Source organism: Arvicanthis niloticus, chromosome 13 (assembly GCF_011762505.2).
Source record: "Arvicanthis niloticus isolate mArvNil1 chromosome 13, mArvNil1.pat.X, whole genome shotgun sequence".
Taxonomy (NCBI): Eukaryota; Metazoa; Chordata; class Mammalia; order Rodentia; family Muridae; genus Arvicanthis; species Arvicanthis niloticus.
The window spans coordinates 12,494,636-12,517,996 of NC_047670.1; the positions used below are offsets into that span (position 1 = coordinate 12,494,636).

General features: G+C 38.7%; 1 protein-coding gene across 8 annotated transcripts in view; it reads left to right on the forward strand.

Moving 5' to 3' along the window:
* The first annotated feature begins 11,991 nt into the window (after positions 1-11,991).
* Cpq (carboxypeptidase Q) overlaps positions 11,992-23,361 on the forward strand; it is a 435,354-nt gene continuing 423,984 nt past the window's right edge. For 2 of the 8 annotated variants that reach the window (XM_076911247.1, XM_076911248.1), the window contains exon 1: positions 11,996-12,122. In XM_076911247.1, coding sequence (XP_076767362.1) covers positions 12,078-12,122 — 45 coding nt within the window. In that variant the 5' untranslated portion in view covers positions 11,996-12,077. Of the gene's footprint in view, positions 12,123-13,561; positions 13,717-23,361 lie in introns of those variants that run through there. The other 6 variants (XM_076911249.1, XM_076911241.1, XM_076911246.1 and 3 more) reach the window with 6 other exon arrangements.

Here is a 23,361-nt window from a genome sequence, read left to right on the forward strand (position 1 = left end):
TTTATGTAATGCAGATTGGAATCATTATTTGAATGACTAACCTCCCTGTAAAATCATATTCTTTCTTATCTATTTCTAGCAAAATTCTCATAACCAAACTTGTAAAACATACTGACTGCTTAGTAGACTTTAGAGGAGGCTCTAACATTAGGTTAAAAATCCCATAAATTAAAACCCAAAGAAAAACGACAACAAAGGTAAATGAGCATCTATTAATGGGTTTCAACGGTTCACCACAAAACTCAGTCATTCTTGCTTTGAAAAAAGTCTTATTTACATTTCTTGGGATGGTCAGGGAGGTCAGGAATACTGGCTAGTGTAGAAAAAGAATATAGCCTAGACTTATTTCAGAAACTACATTTAGGGTTGAACCAGTAAAAACATTCTTACATATCTCTGCTTCAGTTCCTGCCTCTATTCCTGCATTGAGTTCCTGTCCTGACTTTCCTCAGTATTGTACTGTTACCTGGGAGTGTAAGCTAAAATTAACTCTTTTCTTTCCAAGACGCTTTAGGTTATTGCATTTTTCACAGCAACAGGAAGCGAACTAGAACAATGGTAAAGCTGAAATAGGAAGTCAGATTTAACATACCTTGAAGTGTCAATCCAAAGAAATCTAGCCATCAGACCATAGAATAAAAGCAAAGGTAAAGAAAGAATAAAAGGGCTTAGTGTACAGTGGAGCTTGGGGCAATTTTCTGAACCACTGGACTATAATAACCATAGAAACTGTTTTTTAGGTTCTTAGCAGCTACAACCATGGAGCAGGAATTGTTAGTGTAACCAAGTTAATTTATGCACATCATAAACAACGAGTGCTATGGAAGAAGATGGCAGAAATATTAACACAAATACTAAAGAAAAGCAGGAATTTGCTTGTATGTATAGCTGCAAAGGTTCTTATCTAGTTTCAGGTATAATTGGATCTCATGGTTCAGATGGAATCCTGCTTCCTGTTTGCAGACAACTCACCTCTACTTCTGGTGTTGGTTGAGTTTTTTTTTTTTTTTTTTCCAGGTGTGTCCTTTCTTTGTGACTAGAAAAATGTTTAAGCAAAACAACTTCTACTGTCTTTCATGTGTCCAAAAGAATTCACTCTTTTTTTTTTCCAGTGGCTTGTGTTAAATTTTAAGAAGAAACTTGGCCCAGACTGAGTCATATTTCTATTGTAAACTTATTTCTGAGGTCATGAAGAAATACTGAGTGAGGTCATATTGAGTTTGATGTGAAGGGCAGGGGTGTTATTCTTCCAGAAACATGTGGAAAGAGGAATCAGAGTTTCCCCAGATAGGCAGGAAATTACTATAAAAGAGTGAATAAACCCAGGATGGGCAAAAATCTTCCATTTGTTATGAAAACTTACATTCAAACTAAGGAGTAGACATGTTTCCCATGTTTAGCACATATATTTCTGAAATATTCTTTATGCTATATATTTCCTGATGGGCAGGAGAATGGCCCAAAAAGATTAGTTCTTAACTAAGTATAAATGTGACAATCTTGCAAAAAAATATGAAAATTCTAGAAAGAAACTAAGAGGTACATGCTGACTGCCCGCTAATAAAATTTTCAGTATTTAGCTGTGAAGCACTGTAGCATGGTGGAGGACTGAAAGCAGTTTACAACTGAAAGAAACCTGCATACACATCCTTAATAGTGGAGTCAGAACCCATATCTTCTCAGGATTGGTCTAGTTACTGCTTTACTGTAACAGGACAAATCTGTGAAGTCAAATACAGCAACTGGACTCCTTGCTGACATCAAGGGAAAGCTGAGCCTCTTATTTTCTTCCCCATAACATCACCTCTTGTCCTGATGCAGATAAAGAGGCCCCAGCAGGATGCTCAGGATGACATGATCCTCAAAATGTGGACTTTTTCAGTACTCCTCAGTGAGACTTGCTTTCCTCAGTGAATCCATGTTCTACTGCTCCTGTGCCAGTCAGTCCTTCTGGGTGACAGTGGTTACTTCCTTCACCACCTCTAAGATGAGTAGCAGGAGAAGGAGGAAACTCAACCTTTGAAAAGCAGTGTTCTCACCCACTGTCAGGACAAAGCAACCTTGTTTATGATTCATTTTTACTTATTGCTCTGTTTTTAGGATGTTTACTGGTTTTGGTATAAAAGTAACGGAAACTGTGGAAATATACAAAGACATAGAAATAAACATACATCTCATTAAATGAAGACCATCTTTGTTCAGTATTTTGGTTCATTTTATTGTTGTGTTTTTCATTATTCTTTTTTATATAGTTCTAATCATATAAAGACTTTCTCCCTATACTTCAATGTTACAAAATAAGCAGTTTCCATTATTTTAATTTGTTATATAGATCAAAGTGTTCAACACAGCAATGAGTATATGCTTTAATCATATACTTGTTTAAATGTGGACGCAGATGCTTCTTGGACTATGTTGGGGATGCATCTCAATTAAATACATTAGAAGCAAAATATGTGCTTAATGCACCTAACCTATAAAGCATGATAGGTTAGCCTTGCCTACCTTGAACTTGGTCAGAACACTCTCATTCTCTTACACTTGTTAGAATCATCAAATCAAAGACCTACTTATAATAATTTGCTGAGTAATTGGTGTAATTTATTGGATGTCTGCCAATCAAAACAAACAGACCAAAACTGGTAAAAAACAGTATATTCTTTGTATCTTTTAAAAATAGTAGTTTTATTTGTTCCTTGAAATTTTCATGCATGTATCCAACATAGTTTGATCATATCTGCCTGCCTCCTCTTCACCCAGGACTCCCATTGTGTCTCCTTATCAATTATATGTTTTTACCCTCATGACAGAGCTGTTGTTTATGTTATGTCCAACATTACTAGAGAGTGTCAGAGCACATATTGCTACAATAACTAAAGAAATTTAAAGTACAGCCATTTCAGAATTAGTATTGCTTTACATTATCAAAAGCTTGAATACTGTCAAGCCATGATAAGTCAGGAACAAGATGTATAAAAATTATATGTTTTAAACTATTTTATTTTGTTTAAAAACTATTACCTAGGAAGGTACTGCTCAATGGTTTGAGAAAATCTACACCACTGTTTCGCTTAAATTTTGTACTTAACACCTTTCATGAAAATACTTTTTTCCGTGAAAATGTTTTTTGATAATTAGTTGTACATAATTTTATTTCCTTTTTATTGGGTATTTTCCTTTCATGATAGCTTTCAAATATGAAAGGTGTTTTAATATTTTTAAAATATTTAATTTTCAAATACATCTTTCCTCTGCACTTCATTGTTGTCATATGTGGTTATACAACTTGTAATGTTTTACTTTTATATTTAAAACTTATTTTTATTTTATAATTGGCATTTATTCATTATTCATAGTGCTGAGTACATTTTCATACAGGATATGGTATACTTTGTGTCCACACCCACACTGACAGTCCTCTTTAACTTCTTTGCTACTTTTTTCATTTACTCTTCTTTGTTCTACTAGTTTTACTTTCATGTCATATATGTATACATATATACATACACACATGCATGTGTGTGTGTACATATCTAGTAACCATAGATAAGAGAATGCATAAAATATTTGTTTTTTGAGAATTAGGTTAATATATTTAAGTCCAACTTTATTAATTTTCTTGAAAAATGATACAATTTCATTATTCTTTACAGCTGAAGAAAGCCACTTTTATATACATAGCAACTGTTTTTATTACTTTAGTTGACAGAAACATGGCTTTTTTCCATAAATTAACTATTGAAAATAGTAGTCAGCACAGCTATATGTACCCCAATTCTGCCTGGAGAGAGCTTGTATCCCAGGAGTGCTAACAGACCTAAGACCACAGGTGAGAAAACCACTATGGCCCCAAGTGGGACGTGCCTGGAGCCCACAGGACACAGGAACTGAGGAGCAGCCGGGGACATGATCCTTCCAGTTTCCATAGGCACCCCAGAGCTGACCCTGTGCCACAACTATCCACACACCAATCCTGCATGGAGAGAGTTGGTCTCCCAGAAAGTGCTGACACTCCTAAGACCACAGGCTAACAGGCTCACAGGAGGGACAAGCTCCAGTCAGAGATAGTAAGACCAGCTAACACCAGAGATACCCAGATGTTGAGAGACAAGCATAAGAACCTAAGCAACAGAAACCAAGGCTACTTGCCATCGTCAGATCCCAGTTTTCCAACCATAGCAAGCCTTGCATACCCCAACACACCTGAAAAGCAAGAGTTGGCTTTAAAATCACATCTCACGATAATGAAAGGGGGACATTAAGAAGGACATAAATAACTCCCTTAAAGAAATACAGAACACAGGTAAACATGTAGAAGCCCTTAAAAAGGAAAGATGTAAGTCCCTTAAAGAAATACAGAAAAACACAATCAAACAGATGAAGGAATTGGACGAAAGCATCCAGGATCTAAAAATGGAAATAGAAACAATAAAGAAAACACAAAAGGAGGCAACCCTGGAGATAGAAAACTTAGGAGAGATCAGGAGTCATAAATGTTGGTGACTCCATCACCAACAGAATGCAAGAGATAGGAGAATTCCCGGTGTAGAAGATATCCATAGAAAAAAAATTGACACAACAGTCAAAGAAAATACAAAATGAAAAAAGTCTCCTAACACAAAACAGGCAAGAAATCCAGGACACAATGAAAAGACAGAACCTAAGGATAATAGGCACATAAGAGAATGAAGATTTCCAACTCAAAGTGCCAGCAAATATCTTCAACAGAATTATAGAAGAAAACTTCCCTAACCTAAGGAAAGAGATGACCATGAACATACAAGAAACCTACAGAACCCCAAAACACCAAATGCAAAAAACAGAAAGAATATGAAAAGCAGTAGGAAAAAAAGTCAAGTGACATATAAAAGCAGACCTATCAGAATTAACCAGACTTCTCTAAAGATACTCTAAAAGCCAGAAAATCCTGGACAGATGTCAAAAGAGAACATAAATGCCAGCCCAGGCTACTATACCTAGTAAAACTCTCAATTACCATAAATGGTGAAGCCAAGATATTTCATGACAAAACTAAATTTAAACAATCCAGCCCTACAAAGGATAAAAGATGGAAAACTCCAACACAAGGAAAGAAATTACACCCAAGAAAAAGCAAGAAATTAATCATCTTTCAACAACCCCCAAAAAAGATAGTCACACAAACATAATTCTACCTCTAACAACAAAATGAACAGGAATCAACAATCACGGTTCCTTAATATCTCTTAATATCAGTGATCTCAATTCCTCAATAAAAAGACATAGACTAACAAACTGGATACATAAATAGGACCCAGAATTTTGCTGCATACAAGAAACTTACCTCAATGACAAAGACAGACACTACCTCAGAGTATAAGGCTGGAAAAAAGTTTTCCAAGCAAATGGTCCCAAGAAACAAGCTGGAGTAGCCATTCTAATTATCAAATAAAATCAACTTTAAACCAAAAGTTTTCAAAAAAGATGAGGAAGGATATTTCATACTCATCAAAAGAAAAATCTACCAAGATGAACTCTCAATTCTGAACATTTATGGCCCAAATGCTAGGGCTCCCACATTCATAAAAGAAACTTTGCTAAAGCTCAGAACATACATTGAATCTCATACAATAATAGTGAGTGACTTCAACATCCCACTCTCAGCAGTGGACGGACCAATCATGGAAACAGAAACTAAACAGAGACACAGGAAAACTAACAGAAGTTATGAACCAAATGGATTTAATGGCTATCTATAGCACATTTCATCCTAAAACAAAAGAATATATCTTCTTCTCAGAACCTTATGGTACCTTCACAAAAATTTGCCATATACTCAGTCACAAAACAGGCCTCAACAGATACAAGAAAATTGAAATAATACCATGCATCCTATTAGATCATCACGGAATAAGGCTCGTCTTCAATAACAACAAAAACAACTAAAAGCCCACATATACATGGAAGGTGAATAACTCTCTACTCAATGATAATTTGGTGAAAGAAGAAATAAAGAAAGAAATTAAAGACTTTTTAGAATTTAATGAAAATAAGGACAAATGATACCCAAATTTATGTGACACAATGAAAGCAGTGCTAAGAGGAAAACTCATAGCTCTGAGTGACTCCATAAAGAAATTGAAGAGAGAATATCCTAACTGCTTACAGCAAATCTGAAAAGCTCTAGAACAACAACAACAACAACAACAACAACAACAAAAAAAAAAAAAAAAAAAAAAAAAAAAAAAAAGCAAATACACCCAAGAGGAGTAGACAGCAGGAAGTAATCAAACTCAGGGCTGAAATCTACCAAGTAGAATCAAAGAGAACTATAAAAGAATCAACAAACTCAGGAACTTGTTTTTTGAAATAAATCAACAAAATAGATAAACCCTTAGACAGACTAACCAGAGGGCACAGAGACATTATCCAAATTAACAAAAACAGAAATGAAAAGGGAAAAATATCAACAGAAACTGAAGAAATTCAAAAATGATTAGATCCTACTACAAAAGCCTATACTCAACAAAACTGAAAAATTTGGATGAAATGGACAACTTTTTAGATAGATACCAGGTACCAAAGTTAAGTCAGGATCAGATAAACTATCTAAACAGTCTCATAAACCCTAAAAAATTAGAAGCAGTCATTAAAAGTCTCCCAACCAAAAAATCCCCAGGATGATATAGTTTAATGCAGGATTTGATGAGACCTTCAAAGAAGACCTAAAACCAATACTTCTCAAGCTATTCTATAAAATAGATATAGAAGGAATACTACTCGATTCTTTCTATGAAGCCATAGTTACAGATACAAAAACCACACAAAGACCCAAGACAGAGAACTTCAGACCAATCTCCCTTAAGAATATTGATTCAAAAATACTCAATAAAACTCTCATAAACCTAATTCAAAAACACATCAAAATGATCATCCATCATGATCAAGTAGGCTTCATCCCAGGGATGTAGGGATGGTTCAATATAAGAAAATCCATGAATGTAATTCACTATATAAACAAACTTAAAGACAAAAACCACATGATCATCTCATTAGATGCTGAAAAAGCATTTGACAAAATTCAACGCCCCTTCACATTAAAAGTCAGTGAAAGAACAGGAATTCAAGGCCCATACCTAAACATAGTAAAAGCAATATATAGAAAACCAGTAGCTAACATCAAACTAAATGGAGAGAAACTTGAAGCAATCCCACTAAAATCAGGGACTAGACAAGGCTGCCCACTCTCTCCTGATTCAATATATGGACTATACAATATAGCACTCAAAGTTCTAGCAGAACAATTTGACAGCAAAAGGAAGTCAAAGGGATACAAATTAGAAACAAAGAAGTCAAAATATCACTATTTGCAGATGATGTGATAATACACTTAAGTGGTCCAAAAATTCTAACAGAGAACTCTTTCAGCGGATAAACATCTTCAGCAAAATAGCTGGATATAAAATTAACTCAAACAAATTAGTAGCCTTCCTGTACTTAAGGGATAAATGGGTTGTGAAAGAAATTAGGGAAATGATACCCTTCACAATAGTCACAAATAATATAAAATATCTTGTTTTGATTCTAACCAAGCAAGTGAAAGACCTGTATGACAAGAACTTCAAGTCTCTGAAGAAATTGAAGAAAACCTCAGAAGTTGGAAAGATCTCCCATGCTCATGGATTGGCTGAATTGAAATATTAAAAATAGCTATCTTACCAAAAGCAATCTACAGATTCAATGCAATCCCTATCAAAATTATAGCTCAATTCTTCACAGAGATAGAAAGAACAATTCTCAAATTCAGTCGGAATAACCAAAAACCAGGATAAGAAAAACTATTCTCAATAATAAGAATTCTGGGGGAATCACCATCCCTGACCTCAAGCTGTACTACAGAGAAATAGTGATAAAAATTATTGCATGGTATTGGTACAGAGACTAGCATGTAGATCAATGGGATAGAGTTAAAGGATCAGATGAACTCACATACCTATGGTCACCTGATCTTTGACAAAGAAGCTAAAACCATCCAGTGGAAAAAAAGACAGCATATTTTACGAATGATGCTGGATTAAGTGGTGGTAGACATGTAGAAGAATGCAAATTGATCCATTCTTATCTCCTTGTGCAAAGCTCCAGTCCAAGTGGATCAAAGACATTCACATAAAACCAGATACACTGAATCTACTAAAAGAGTAATTGACAAAGACCCTTGAACAAATCAGCATAGGAGAAAATTTCCTGAACAGAACACCAATGGCCCAGGCTCTAAGATCAAGTATAGACAAATGGAATCTCATAAAACTTAAAAGCTTCTGTAAGGCAAAGGACACTGTTATCAGGACAAAACTGCAACCTACAGATTGGTAAAAGATCTTTACCAACCCTACATCTGATAGAAGGCTAATATCCAATATATACAACGAACTCAAGAAAGCTGATTCCAGAGAACCAAACAGCCCTATTAAAAATGGGGGTATAGAGTTAAACAGAGAATTCTCAAGGGAGAAATCTCGAATGGAGAGAAGCCCTTAAAGAAATGAGCAGCATCCTTAGTCATCACAGAAACGCAAATCAAAATGACCCTGAGATTTTACCTCACACCAGTCATAATGTCAGTTGACAGCCAATGCTGGTGAGGATGTGGAAAAAGAGAAACATTCCTCCGCTGCTGGTGGGTTTGCAAACTGGTACAACTACTCTGGAAATCAGTCTGGCAGTTCCTCAGAAAATTGGACATAGTACTACCTGAGGAACCAGCTCTCCCACTCCTGGGCATATACTCAAAAGATGCTCCAACATATAAAAAGGACACATACTCCACTATGTTCATAGCAGCCTTCTTTATAATAGCCACAAGCTGGAAACAACCCAGATGTTCCTCAACAGAGGAATGGGTTAAAAAAATGTGGTACATTTACACAATGGAGTACTACTCAGCTATTAAAAACAACGACTTCATGAAATTCTTAAGCAAATGGATAGAACTAGAAAATATCATCCTGAGTGAGGTAACCCAGTCACAAAAGAACACACATGGTATGCACTCACTGATAAATGGATATTAGGAAAATAGCTCAGAATAGCCAGCATAAAACTTATAGACCATATGAAACTCAAGAAGAAGGTAGACCAAAGAGTGGATGGTCTACTTCCTACTTAGAAGGGGGAACAAAATAATCACAGGAGGTAGACAGTGGGAGGGACTTGGGAGGAAGAAAGGAGGGTGAGAGGAAAAAAATGAGTGGCAGGATCAGGTGTGGGAGGAGACAGAGATGTACAGAGTCCAGAAATCGAACAAAGGTAGATGTATAGCAATGGGGGGATGCGAAACAGGTGTAGACAAAAGGAAGACTAGGAAAGCAAGAGGCTCCCCCTGGACACAATGGGGATGACATTAGCTGAAGTACCTACCCAACAAAGGGGAGAGAGGACTTACAGAGACCATATGCAGAAGTTAGGCATGGCCCACAGTTGAAGGATGGGGCCACCCACCCTTCTAAAAAATTTTAACCCAGAGTTGTTCTTCTCTAGAGTAAATACAGGGACAAAGAAGGAGCAGAGACTGAAGAGGCCATCCAGAGCCTGCCTCACCTGGGGATACATCTCATATATAGACACCAAACTCAGTCCCTATTGCTGATGCCAAGAAGTGCATGCTGACAGGAGCTTGATATAGCTGTCTCCTGATAGTCTCTAGCAGAGCTTTACCAATACAGAGGTACATGCTCGAAGTCAACCATCAGACTGAGCACAGGGTCTCCAATAGAGGAGTTAGGGGAAGAACTGAAGATGCTGAAGAGGTTTGTAACCACATGGAAGAACAACAATACCAACCAATCAGAACCTCGAAAAGCTCCCAGGTACTAAACCTCCAACCAAAGTATAGACATGGAGGGACCATGGATCCAGCTGCAAAAGTAGCCGAGGATGGTTTATCTGTGACAGGAGAGGGCCTTGGTCCTGTGAAGGCTTGATACCCCAGCACAGGGGAATGCTAGGGCAGTGTGGTGGAAGTGGGTGGGTTGGTAGGGGGGGCCCTTTACAGAAGCAGGGGTGAGAGGGGTTGGCGTAGGGTGTTTGCAGAGGAAAAACCAGGAAGGGGGATAATATTTGAAATGTAAATAAATAAAATAACCAATAAAAATTAAAAAAAAAATAGTGTTGAAATGAACATTGATGGGCAGGTTATACATTTTAAAGTAATACCCCTATGGACCTGAAGATTCAAGCTTAACTTTTGTGGTTAGTAGTGGGGACACTGTACTAGCAGTATTTTTTAAAGATATGCCAATGTTCATAACAGATAAAACAAACAGAAGTGCTGTATTTGGTACTTTTGTTTTGGGAAAACTAAAGAGTTAACCAAATAATTACAGTATAAGATGTTCAAAATAAACATTGAGAAATTCTTTTGAAAACAAGGCCATTATTTAGGATATTCTTTATTTATTTGGGTAGTGTGATTTGATTAAACATTGCAAGCCTTGCCTACTTTAGTATGAACAATCAATTCTGCCATTTATATAATCACTGGAATTAAGAACAGCATTATTATGGAGTTTAGACCAGTTCACACATTGGTCTTGGCTTGGGTGACATATACTATCATCTTGGGTTTTCTATGAGCTTAGTGCTTTATGTCAAACCTGTTGTCTTCTTAAAGAGCTGTTCACTTCTGGGACTAAAGGGATGGGTGAAAATAAGGATTTGGGAAGTATAACCAATTCTCCAAAATTATTTCACCAATCTGTTCTCCCATGGCTATGCTATAACCTGTATATTACCCTTATGATATTCTAGTCAGCCTGGTCTATAGGCTTATAACACAAATCTGCATTGAATGCCTATGGTGAATAAATATATCAGACTCTGTTTCCAGTACTCAAAATGTAATGGATATAATATAAATATTGATGAATATTTGTTTCTATATAAATATAGCCATTTTGTAAATGTACTGATTTTATGAGGCTGTGACAAAAATACCTAAGAGAAGAAAATAAGAGAGAAAGTGTTTCCTTAGTTGTGGTTTCAAATGATTAAGCTCATGGTTGCTTGGCTATGTATACTTGGATAACATCACAGCAGCAATAAGAAACATGGAGAAGAGAAGGTAGAAAGGAGCAAAGAATGTGGAAGGAATTATGGGTATAACCATCAAAAGCATCTTCAGAGTGATTTTCCAACTGCTGAAATTTCCAAAACCTCCCCAAGCAGTCTGGAGGCCTGGCTTCTTCATGTGCCTGGACAGCTGTGGAGCCTCCCTGGCCGGTGGGCAGTGGACAATGGTGCAACTGTCAGCCAGGCCCGAGGCTTGGGCTTTAACAGAGGCAGTGGCTGGCTGGACCTGACCCTGACAGATGTCTGTCTCTCTGAGCCTGGCTTAGGGCAAGTTGGGTCCCCAAGGCCTGGCTTCTGGAGACCTTGTTTTGGGAACCTTCAAACTCCTTCTCAAGGAAAGCAACTCAACAGTTATCTTGTCTATGATAGTAATCACCCAGCACTAGGGAGGCTGGATACACAGGAAGATGGCCCAGGATTTTTGAGGCTTAGCAAGGGGGGCAGAATGAATGAGACCCTGTCGCAAAAACAAAACAAAGCACCAGGTTATTTTCTCCCTTCCTTAATGGTTGAAGGACTGTAGGAATGGAGGTGTCCATGAAGGCAGAGGGCATGATCTAAATAAACTAGGAGATCAGAAAGTCATTTGTCTGTTTAGGCATTGTAAGATGGTATCCGGGAAAGAAATGTGCTTTACTATTCCCATAGTGCATGTGCACATATTTGTTGCCCATTTATTTATTTATTTATTTATTTATTTATTTATTCATTCACTTTACATCCTGATGGCAGCAGCCCCTCTCCTCCCAGGTCCCCCTTTCCTCAGCCCCAGTCTTGTCCCCTCCCTTCTCTGAGAAGGGGGAGGATCCCCCTGTGAACCAACCCACCCTGGCACATCAAGTCACTGAAGGACAGGGCATATCCTCTCCCATGGAGGCTAGACAAGACAGGCCAATTGGAGGAACAAGATCCACCTACAGGAAAGCAACAGATTCAGGGACAGCCCTCACTTGAATTGCTGGGGAACCTGCATGAAGTCCAAATTGCAACATGTTTTATCAATATTTTGTGTTTTGGTAAGTACAAATTTCTTTGCTTAGACATTAGACAGACTCTCATCAAACTTACCTTTGTAAAATACTTCCCAGTTCTTGTCTCTCCTCTTACACACACACACACACACACACACACACACACACACACACACACGGAAACCCTTAGGCATGCTGATACACCTGTGTGATATCTCAGAACATGGAATATGGAGGCAGGGAGATTTTGAGTTTCAGGTTAACCTGGGCTACATGGGTAGATGCTAAGAAAAAGAAAACCCATATGCTTAGAAAAAGCAGGAAAGACAAAATTAAACATATACAAAGAAACCGTCTCAAGTCCTTTCACCTATGTACATATAACAATCCCTTTAAACTTTTACTAGTCCTGTTGGCTTCCACTAAGTACCACCTCTGTGAGATATTCAAGGGGCCTTTCAACATGGTCCTAGCTGTCCTTTCCACAAATGGTCCCTGGGAAGCCATAGCTAGCCCCACTGAGTGACAGTTTTCTGAAACTATCCTTGATGAAGAGTAAGTTGTATTATGTTCAATCTCCTATGACTACTAATTTTGTAAAATGCAATTAAAAATCTAGCAAAGGTGACTGAAAAGCTATAAAATGACTTGCAACAAGTACAATATTGCCTTTTTTACACTCCTAACTGCTTACACTCAACTTTTGTTTTTAGCTCATCATTTAGACAGCCCGTAGACTGTCTCTCTGAGGACGGTGTAGATGGCAGTGACTTGCTCATGGTGTGTCAGATGCCTTAACTCTCCAGCCGTTTCTCATGCTCTCCCCTTCATGCTGTAAAAGTCTTCTGGCATTGACTCAGAGTGTAATAATAACAAGAGTTTAACTTTGATTGAATGCTTTTTACTAAGACTTTAGGTGGATTATCTGGAGGTGTTTATCTGCCCTGTGACGTAGGTATTATGATTATTATTTCTACTTCACAGATAAGGAATTTGAAAGGTAGGTCGTGACACACTCAGTGAGGTCAAAGTTGACATTCTAAATTGAAATGGCTTGATTTCAGAGTCCATCTATGCAAATACTGTCCCGGATCCTTTTCCATGAAGCTTCCCCCGTTAACTGATTGATTAATTATTCCATTGATGTCCCTCTACTGTATTATCTGTCCCCATTGGTTTTCCTTTCATTCCTGTTTCTTTTAGAACTGTTACATTTCTCATATACTACATTGGCGTATCCCCACAGCTCTTAGCACTGCTCTCTCTGACTCAAACATCCTATTAATTCAGAAGTTGGCTCATACAAGTCACTGGAAGGGGAGCTCCTCCTTTGTGCTTCCATTCTCTTCTGGGGTTTACCTCATTAGAATTATTTGCTTACATCTACATCTCTTACTAAGCCATATGCCACGTGATGCACTCATTTATCTTACAACTATAGTTTGCATCTGCACAGTCCCTGCCACAAGCTCTTGTTTTTTGGAATGCTTGGGGAGGGCTGCTCCTGAGGCCTCTGGAGGCCCGCCCTATGGATCCGGCGCGCTCTGAGCGACCTTCTCGGTCCCGCCCACGGACGTGGCAGTAGTCTGCAGGCGTCACCCGGTGTAGCCGCCGCTGCTTCGCAGAGCCTCGTGACCAGGTGCGTGCGCCCGGACCTTGGGTGACCCGCTGCTCCCCGGAGGCGGGAGGGTGGGCTGAGGCCAGCAGGCCTGGCTGCCGGAGAGCTTCTTTACCGGAATGGAGAGCCCTGGCATAGGCAGGGACTGCCTGCGGTCACACTGAAACCCAGAGGCAGAGCCCAAAACTGCTGGTGCCTGTCCATTCCTCATGGTCCCCTGCTTCTCTCCTCAGCTGCCTAGGAGCTTCCTTCAGTCCCTATCTGGAATTTTCCCTGGTCCCCTGACCTGTCAGAGGCTTTACCAGGGTGGGGTGGGACCGCTTTGGGGGGTTTCTTTCACTTTGTACCTTGTTCTGTTTTCTCAATTCTGATATGAAAGGCCCCATTTTTGAGATGTCAAGCGTCCGACTTGTCATACGTTGTAGTACTCAATAACCAATAACTGACTATGACGTAGAACTGAATGAAGTAAGCAGACGAATGTGTAGGAAATGGAGCAGAGTGAGTGAAATATATGACTGGCTCCGTGAATATGAAATGGAGACATTGGACACACAGGCTTTCGACTCTTGTTTTCTCAGAGCTAAGTGTCTCACAGTGTCTGTGGTTAATTGAGACGAATTTGATTCTATGTAGTTGCTAGTCACTAGACCCCTGCACCTTATTGTCCACATTGGTTGGGTCTGATATATTTTGCTTAAAACAAAATATACCGGAGCTCTTTCTTGCTTGTGTCTTATTCTCCCCCATTTTTGGTTTTGAGGCATCGTTGTCATCACAATATTTAATGTACTTACTAAGTAAAGAGGTACATCTCAAAAAAGAACCATGTCACTGACTTGAATGTAAATCCAGAAGTTTCTCTTGAATCTAAGACTATGAACAATGTCTATTTTCCTTAGACAAGGACTGGTTGAGTTGCAGGTGAATAAAGAAGACTAAATATGCCACAGTAAGGAAAGTAATTCATTTGTGTGCATGATACCCAAAGAGTGTTTTAATATAATTGGCCACTGCTATAGTTCTGCTTCCTAGATACCAAGTTCCACAAAAACAAAAACACAAAAAACCCCAACCAACCAAAAAAAAAAAAAAAAACCAAAAAACAGTGACTTTGAATTGCCACTTGATCTCTTTAGATTTTAACTTCACTCTGTGTGTGTGTGTGTGTGTGTGTGTGTGTGTGTGTGTGTGTGTGTGTGTTTATGGACCTGTGGTTAACACAAGTATCTTCTTCAAAGGTTTTATTCTTTAAATTTTAGAGACAGCCCATCTCAGTGGACCTGGGAGCCAGTGATTCAGCTAGATCAGTTGGTCAGTGAGCTCCAGGAATCCACTTGTCCCCACCCTGCTAGTGCTGGAGTCACAGACATGTGCCAGTGCACCTGGCTTTGATGTGTGTACTGTTACGTACTTACTTCAAGTCTATCTGGGAGAGTAAATGTTCTGTTTAGTGAAAAAGACTAATTTTTCTCAGGTTCATTTTCCAAATAGCCAGTTGTGGGTTCATGTGTCATTCAGCTATGAAATATACAAGTTGATATTTATGGTGCTCTGACCACACACATGTTCATTTAAACTTCTTACTTATATTGCCCTAATAATCCTCACCATAAACCTAAGAGCCAGGTACACTTGAAACTCCTTTTGACCTAACTAGCAAAAATAGTATTTGAAAAATAGGAAGCCAGGACTCAGAGCATAAGCAGACAGGATCAGACAGTGTCGTCTGGGAAAGCCTGGGTGGTGTGGAAGACTGGTTTCCATGTGTTGTGGAACACGTACACAATTTGGATATTGTTTCCATATCCAGTGAACTGAAAATGGGAGCCAAGGAGTAGGATTTCTAAGGTGGATTTAGTTATTTTATTATTTTAAAAATTATCAGCTAGGGCTATCAAAATGGCCAGTTGGTAAAGGCACATGCTGCCAACCCAACTGAACTAAGTTTAATACCAGGAACAGACATGGTATGGAAGGAAAGAACTAATTCTGCAAGCTATCCTCTGATTTCCACATAGTTACCCTCCACAAACACACACACACACACACACACACACACACACACACACACACACATTTCAGCCAGGTATGGTGACTCACAGTTGTAACTGTGATGAGAATTGTTATTAGTTCAAGGGTAGTCTGAGCAACCAAGTGATATAGTCTCAAATCTAAATAAGAATGTTTTAATTGCACTAGGATTTGACACTTTCATCCTAAATGCTCATGCATCTTAATACTTTTACTTATTTAGGGAATTTAAAGTAGGTGACATTGAGGGTTCAGGGAGCAACGTTTAAGGGCACGGCACCATGAGATCTAAGCATTGTGTGTGTGTGTGTGTGTGTGTGTGTGTGTGTGTGCTTGCTTTGTGTCTTTGCTAAGAGGCTGCTTGCCATCCTCTTAGGGAACACTGGGAATGTAAAATGGACTTCCAGAACCCTTATAATTAATTGATGAGAGCAAAAAAAAAAGAGCCTATAAAATAAATGGAAATTATTTTGTTTCCTTTTGTCTGTCAGGTTTAGCCTCATGGAAGGCAGAGACCAATGGTCGGTGCCTGGAATTCTGAGCGCCCTTGCCAATTTGATTTAGCACAGGAGGCTAGAACTTTCTGCCCTGAGGCTGGTATGATGGAATAGACTTTCCTATTGCTCACAGTATTATGAAAAAATATTTAAAGCAGAAACTTTTATTACTTGCCCTGGAGCTGGAGCTTTAAAATGTACTTTTTCTGCCCCCACTCGTACTTTCTCTAAACCACTTAGCTTTTAAAAACAAACAAGCCATTAGTGTGCTTTCCCATTGTGGATTATTATTTTTTTTCTCTTGATTTCTGGGCATGTTCTTCTCTCCTTCATTTCATCATTTTCTCCTTCTTTTCTTTGCTCCTTCTTTCATCCATCCTTTTATCTCTTTTTAACCTTTCTGTTTTAACACAATTTTTTACTCTGTTGTTCAGTTGCTCAGGAAGTCACTATGTAGCCAAGGCTACCTTCAAACTTTCTGCAATCAACCCATGCACCTCAGTCTCCCAAGTGCTAGGTATCAGCCACTCTATTTCAATCTGGGCTCCATTCTGTAATGTAGCAAAGTAGTAGGATCAACTGGTGTGTTTATAATTGAGCCTAAAGCTCACTGACTTGGCTAGACTGGCCAGCAACCAACCATGACCCCTTAGTCTCTGCCTACTCCCAGTGGGATTATAAGCATTTGACACCATTCATGGCTTTTTACATTGGTGTTGGGAATCTGATCTCAGGCCCTTTTCACTGTTGCCTTGTGATTGCCCAAAATGGTGGCTGCCTCCTTTAGCAAGATCAGGGCTCCAGGACTCTACACTTTCACTGTACTATATGTTAGAGTCAGCCTCCAGCACATTTTCAAAATTGCCATTTCCATGTTCCTGCCTGCAAAGGGCTCCAGTAGCTCTTGTCCAAGTAAGTAGATCTTAACTATGACTCTACATTTGCCCATCTCTCTAATCTTAGAATGTTCATTCACCCTTCAGTCCTTATGAGCTAAGGAAAGTTGTTGGTTTTCAGCTTGTTTAGTTTGATTTGCTGTAGTGAGGACAGCAGCAGTGACTTGCAAGATTTTTATGTTGCAGCTGAAAGTGGAAGTATGGTAATGGGTTTAAGTCTTTTGTTTGTTCTTATAAGATGTTTACCTCTACGTGTGACTTCTGATTTCTCATCTCTGATTTTATGTTAGCATTATGGAAGATAGTAGAACACCTTCATCCCCAAGACTCTCTTAGTGTTGTGTGCACTAAGTACTTTTCTGAGGCTAGGTGTATGTCTTAGTGGTTAAGAGTACTTGTCGCTCTTGCAGAAGACTGATGTTCTGCTTTCAGCACCCACATTGAGTGACTCATAGCAATAAGTAACTCTAGAGGATCTGATGCCTTTTTCTGCATTCCAAAGGTACCTATATACATGCATACATGTCTCTCTGTGTGTGTGTATACATGCACACACATAAAAATAATATCTCAAAAGTTTAACAATTTCTCTTGAAAAAGATGTGTGATAATAGGGAGACAAAGTAAACACAATATAATAATTGGTAATAATTTTTATGTTTTCTACATTTCATATTTTAAGACAGATATTAGTGGCCTAATGCTTACAGATTCCTCATTGCACACTTGTTAATATCCTCTTTTTATTCTTCCAATAAAGCACTGATTCTTTGTAGATCATCTGTTACAGTGGACTTATCTATTAGCTGAGCTTCTAAGCAATCTTTTCTGGGACTGAGAATAACAGGATGACATTTCAAAAACAGTCAAGATTTTAATTCAGAGAAAGGATCTAGAGTTTGTTTCTAAAAACTACTAAACATTCCACTCTATGCTTTTCAAAGATGGAGCAAACACCTTGCCAGTTATTTTTCTAATTCTTTTTCTGAATGCAGTGGCAAGATTGGCAGGGGGAGGACTGATGTGTGGCCATGTGGGAAGAAGGTTGTTGCCTTGAAAGCACAGATGGCCCTTTGGATGTGGAAATTTACAAGGCTCAGAGAGCCCTGACACATCTTTAGAAGTTGAGTCCAACAGAATAAATGGGAGGCTGTTGCTGGCTTGGCATTGGAGCCTGTCTGGCTCAAACTACACTGTGAATAACTTTTCAAACATTTGCATCAGCATACATGACACTGGACTCTCAAAATGTCCAATTAAACCCTTGTCAATGGAAGAAATGTCTGCTTCCTCAGGGGCTTGGAGGCCTCTGTGGCAGCCTTGGCCTCTGTTACAGAAGCACTTGCAGCTGAAACTCTTGTGAGCTCTTCCTCTCGGGGACTTGATCTTGTTGTTATTCAGAGAAAGATCCTCTTGAAAACAGTGGAAATTGTGTCAAGCTGTGAATCATAGAGCCAGGTGAGGTAAATAAGGAAAAATACCCAGGCGATAAATACTTTCAAACCAAAGAAAATTCTAGAGTTTTTATTTCTTTGGATTTTTAAAATTGTTTATGCTTGGAGTGTTTAAGAAAATGATTGCTCCTGAAAAAAAATGAGAGTATTGACATATTTTAAATATTATAAAAGCAAAATTTGTTTTTTTCAGTGCTTTAACAAACATTTCCAGAAGCCTCAGTGGCAGTTATGTGTGGTATTTGTGCATTCTTATTCTTGCTGACAGAAATGCTAGATAAATGATGGGAACTGCAATGAGCACACAGATCGAAGACGAGCATAAAGACAAGAATCAAAAAACTTTTTGTATAGCTTTGGAAAGGTTGTAATATATTAATGGGGGGGGTAGATAAACCAAGTTCTGTATCCTTGTGTAAACTTTCTGATTTCCCTAGCCCCAGTTTTCTAATCAATAAAATAGGTAATATAACATCAAAACTATCAATGATTGTCATTAGTATTAAATGAAATAGTATTTATTTATTCATTTTTAATTTTTTTATTGGATATTTTCTTTACAGTTCAGATGTTATCCCCTTTCCCCATTCCCCCCACCCAGAAACCCCATATCCCATCCTTCCTCTTCCTGCTTCTATGAGGATGTGCCCCCACCTATCCAGTCCCACCGACCCCACTCTCGAATTCCCCCACACTGGGGCACCCAGCTTTGGTCACAGGACCAAAGACTTCCTCTCCTACGTATGCCCAAAAAAGCCATCCTCGCCTACATATACAGCTGGAGCCATGGGTCCCTCCCTATGTGCTTCCAGCCTGGTGGTTTAGATCCTGGGAGCTCTGGTTGGTTGATATTGTCTCTCTCCTCATGGGGCCGCAAACCCGTTCAGCTCCTTCATTCTTCTCTCTAACTCCTACATTGGGAACCCCATGATCAGTTCAACGGTTAACTGTGAGCATCTGCCTCTGTATATGTCAGGCTCTGGCAGACCTCTAAGGAGACAGCTATATCAGGCTCCTGTCAGCATGCACTTCCTGGCATCCACATCAGCGTCTGCCTTTGGTGACTGCACATGGGATGGATACCCAGGTGGAGCAGTCTCTGGATGGCCCCTCCTTCAGTTTCTGTTCCACAATTTGTCTCCATATTTGCTCCCATGAGTGTTTTGTTGCTCCTTCTAAGAAGGACTGAAACACCCACATTTTGGTCTTCCTTCTTCATGAACTTCATGTGATCTGTGAGTTGTATCTTGGGTATTATATATGAGCTTTGGGGCTAATATCTACTTATTAGTGAGTGCATACCCCGTGTGTTCTTTTGTGGTTGGCTTACCTCACTCAAGATGATATTTTCTAGTTCCATCCATTTGCTTAGGAATTTTTCGAATTCTTTGTTTTTAATACCTGAGTAATACTCCATTGTGTAAATGTACCACATTTTCTGTATCCATTCCCCTGTTGAAGGACATCGGGTTCTTTCCAGCTTCTGGCTATTATAAATAAGGCAGCTATGAACATAGTGGAGCATGTGTCCTTATTATATGCTGGAGCATCTTCTGGATATATTCTCAGTAATGGTATAGCTGGGTCTTCAAGTCCAATTTTCTGAGGAATTGCGAGACTGATTTCCAGAGTGGTTGTACCAGCTTGCAATCCCACCAACAGTGGAGGAGTGTTTCTATTTCTCCACATCCTTGCCAGCATCTGCTATCACCTGAGTTTTTGATCTTAGCCATTCTGACTGGTGTGAGGTGGAATCTCAGGGTTATTTTTATTTGCATTTCCCTGATGACTAAGGATGCTGAACATTTCTTTAGGTGCTTCTCAGCCATTTAGGTTTCCTCAGTTGACAATTCTTTTTTAGCTCTGTTTCATTTTTAATAGGGTTATTTGGTTATCTGGAGTCTAATTTCTTGAGTTCTTTGTATATATTTGATATAAGGCCTCTGTCAGATGTAGGATTGGTAAAGATCTTTTTCCTATCTGTTGGCTGCTGTTTTGTCCTATTGACAAAGTCCTTTGCTTTACAGAAGCTTTGCAATTTTATAAGGTCCCATTTGTCAATTCTTTTTTTTTTCCAAAACGCTTTATTTATCAATATTTGTATAAACATATATACTTATACATGTATACATATATAAACAATAGTTAAACAATAAGATGTATTCAAAAAGTATGGGGGGTTGGGAAAAGTGGGAGGAAGGAGAGAAAGGGGAAAATTATGTAAATACAGTGTTCATATATGAAATTCTCAAAAAGGAATCCAGTTTTTTAAAATGTTCAGCAGATTAACTAACATTTTACAATATGAAAATAAATATGACCTATAATTATATTAAAGGACATTTTAACTCACTACAAACTTTGATGTTTAAAATGAGAGCAATAAAGATTATTTTACCTAGCATACTATCAAAAACTACAATAATGTTCTATAATTCAAAGTATTTCTGAGAATAAGAAAATAGATTGTCAGGAGCTAAGTCAGCAGAACCAGGGAACACTGTGTGTGTGTGTGTGTGTGTTTATCAAATCATAATTTTACTTTTTAACATGGGGGTTATAAACACAAAAATACAAGATGTGGGAAAGGGGATGACGCAGGCACATAGGTGTTCAGGGGGAGTACAGATATCTTTCAGAACAGGGTATCAGCTGGGTGAAGGTTCAGGGGTCACTATGACTCTGCCTATGATTCACTTGTCCTTATCTAATTTAGTACTATCTGTCAAAGGCTGCCTATTTACCAGGTCTATGACTACTCAGGCTGGTGTATTTCAACAAACGCTGCCTGTTTGCAATAGTCTATAGCCCTCTGTTTCAGTGTTTTTTCCATAGAGACTCAAGACTTTGTGTTAGCAGGCATGTAAGTCAGGCCTATTGCTGATTTTAGGCTTATGGCTGGTTTTAGGCCTTCAATATATAAGCAGGGCTGCCCCTGACATCTCCTCCCTTCTCCAAGTATAGAAGGGCTATGGCGATTCTAATCTTGCCAAGGCGGGGATAGAGGCCTGACCTCCAGTAATTAAAGGAGACCTTGTAATGGCTCTAGTCCTCCTGTCTTCTTCAGTGAGGCATGAGGGCCATACCCGTCCCGATGTCTTTTTCCTGGAGAGGGGATACTTTTGACATCAACCCCTATGCAGTCAGGCTTGTCCCTCAGGGAACCCAGAAACATTTTTAACTTTTTTTTTATATTCCCTTGCAGTGCTTAGCCTCGTAGCCTTAGCAAGAATTCAGATCAACAGACAGAGGGGGTTCTGGGTGGCCCCTCTCTGATTGGTCTAGGGGTGGAAGTCCCCTCTTGTAGGTTGGGTGGAGATGGGATTTGGGAACACCCTGGATAGACTAACAACCTCATCTTGAGTCTCATGGTCCACCATAGCTAACTTATGACAATGTATCTGAATAGATTTTGCTATCAGATTATCTATCTCGTGTTTCACAAAGTTAGTCAGCCTATTTAAGGCCCAGGGACCAAAAGAAATAAGCAAAAATAACCCAATTAATGGTCCCAAGATGAAAGGAAGTAGGGTTGACAATCATGGAGAGGTTGAAAACCAATTCTTGTGCCAGCTCTCATCTTTCTCTTTCTCTCTGTGTCTTCTCTCAAGACCTTCTCTGGCCTTTTTCATGCTCTCTTTAACCACCCCCTGTCTTGTCTATGTAATAGCAATATTCTTCTTTAAGGGCTGTACACAGTCTAGAGCTGTACACATCTTTTCAATTGTAAAAGAGTAAATCAGGTTCAATAAAGACCTTCACAATTTTTGACAATCACTTCAGACAACAAAACGAGGGATTTCTTCAGATTAGTAATGGCAATCTCTAGCTATTTGATGTCCTTGTCATTGGCCCATCGAAGGTCTGAGTAGTATAAATCCAGAAGCCAGCATCAGGATTAGAACTCCTAACAGCAGACATCACCAGTGATTAATTTTTTATCTGGAAAGGAAAAAAAGAAGGGAATTCTCAGGGAAATTTCTCTTCCCTGGATGTCAATTGTTATTCATCTTATTTATAATTGGGCCTGGTTTTGTCAGGGTATCTATTTAGTTCATTAATCTTTTTGGTGGCCATTTAGCTGTGCCTTCTGTGGTATCAAATATGCATATCAGTCCTCAGCCCCATGTAGGAACTGGGTCCTGGCCATTCCATTTAAGAGTAAAAGGGTCCTTCCACATAGTTGTGGCTAGTTTTTATTGGTCTCAGTGATGCCAGAGGCAATCAGCAGCAGATTTACCATGAGCTTTCAGTTTTAGGAAGTTAAGAGTAAACAAGGCATGTCCCTTCCACCCTCAGAGAGTCATGAAGACACTATTTAAAGAAATCTAATTCTTTATTAATAATTTCTTTTATCAAAGGACTATTATAAAACAGCCAACAATTAATCAATCTATATCAATCTATATAATATATAAATTAATAAGAGCTTCTTCTACTTTTTGTAAAATTACTCCTTTTTTTTCAATTAATTGTTGAGAGAAATTAGGATTTGCATCTCTCTTGAGAATATTAAACAGAGACATAAATTCTTTTATGAAGAGCTTAAAATAAGATCTTAGCCAATAAGCATCTCCCGTAAACCTTTGAAAATCGTTTGAAATAAGTAAACTATCTTTTTTTTCCAGACCCATTATCTGGATTTTTTTTGGATATTTTACATATTTACCTTTCACTGTTATCTCCACTTCCTTTCTCCCCCAAAGCCCCTTATCCCATACCCCCTCTTCCAATTTTTATGAGGGTGTGTTCCCACCATTTGTCAATTCTTGATCTTAGAGCATA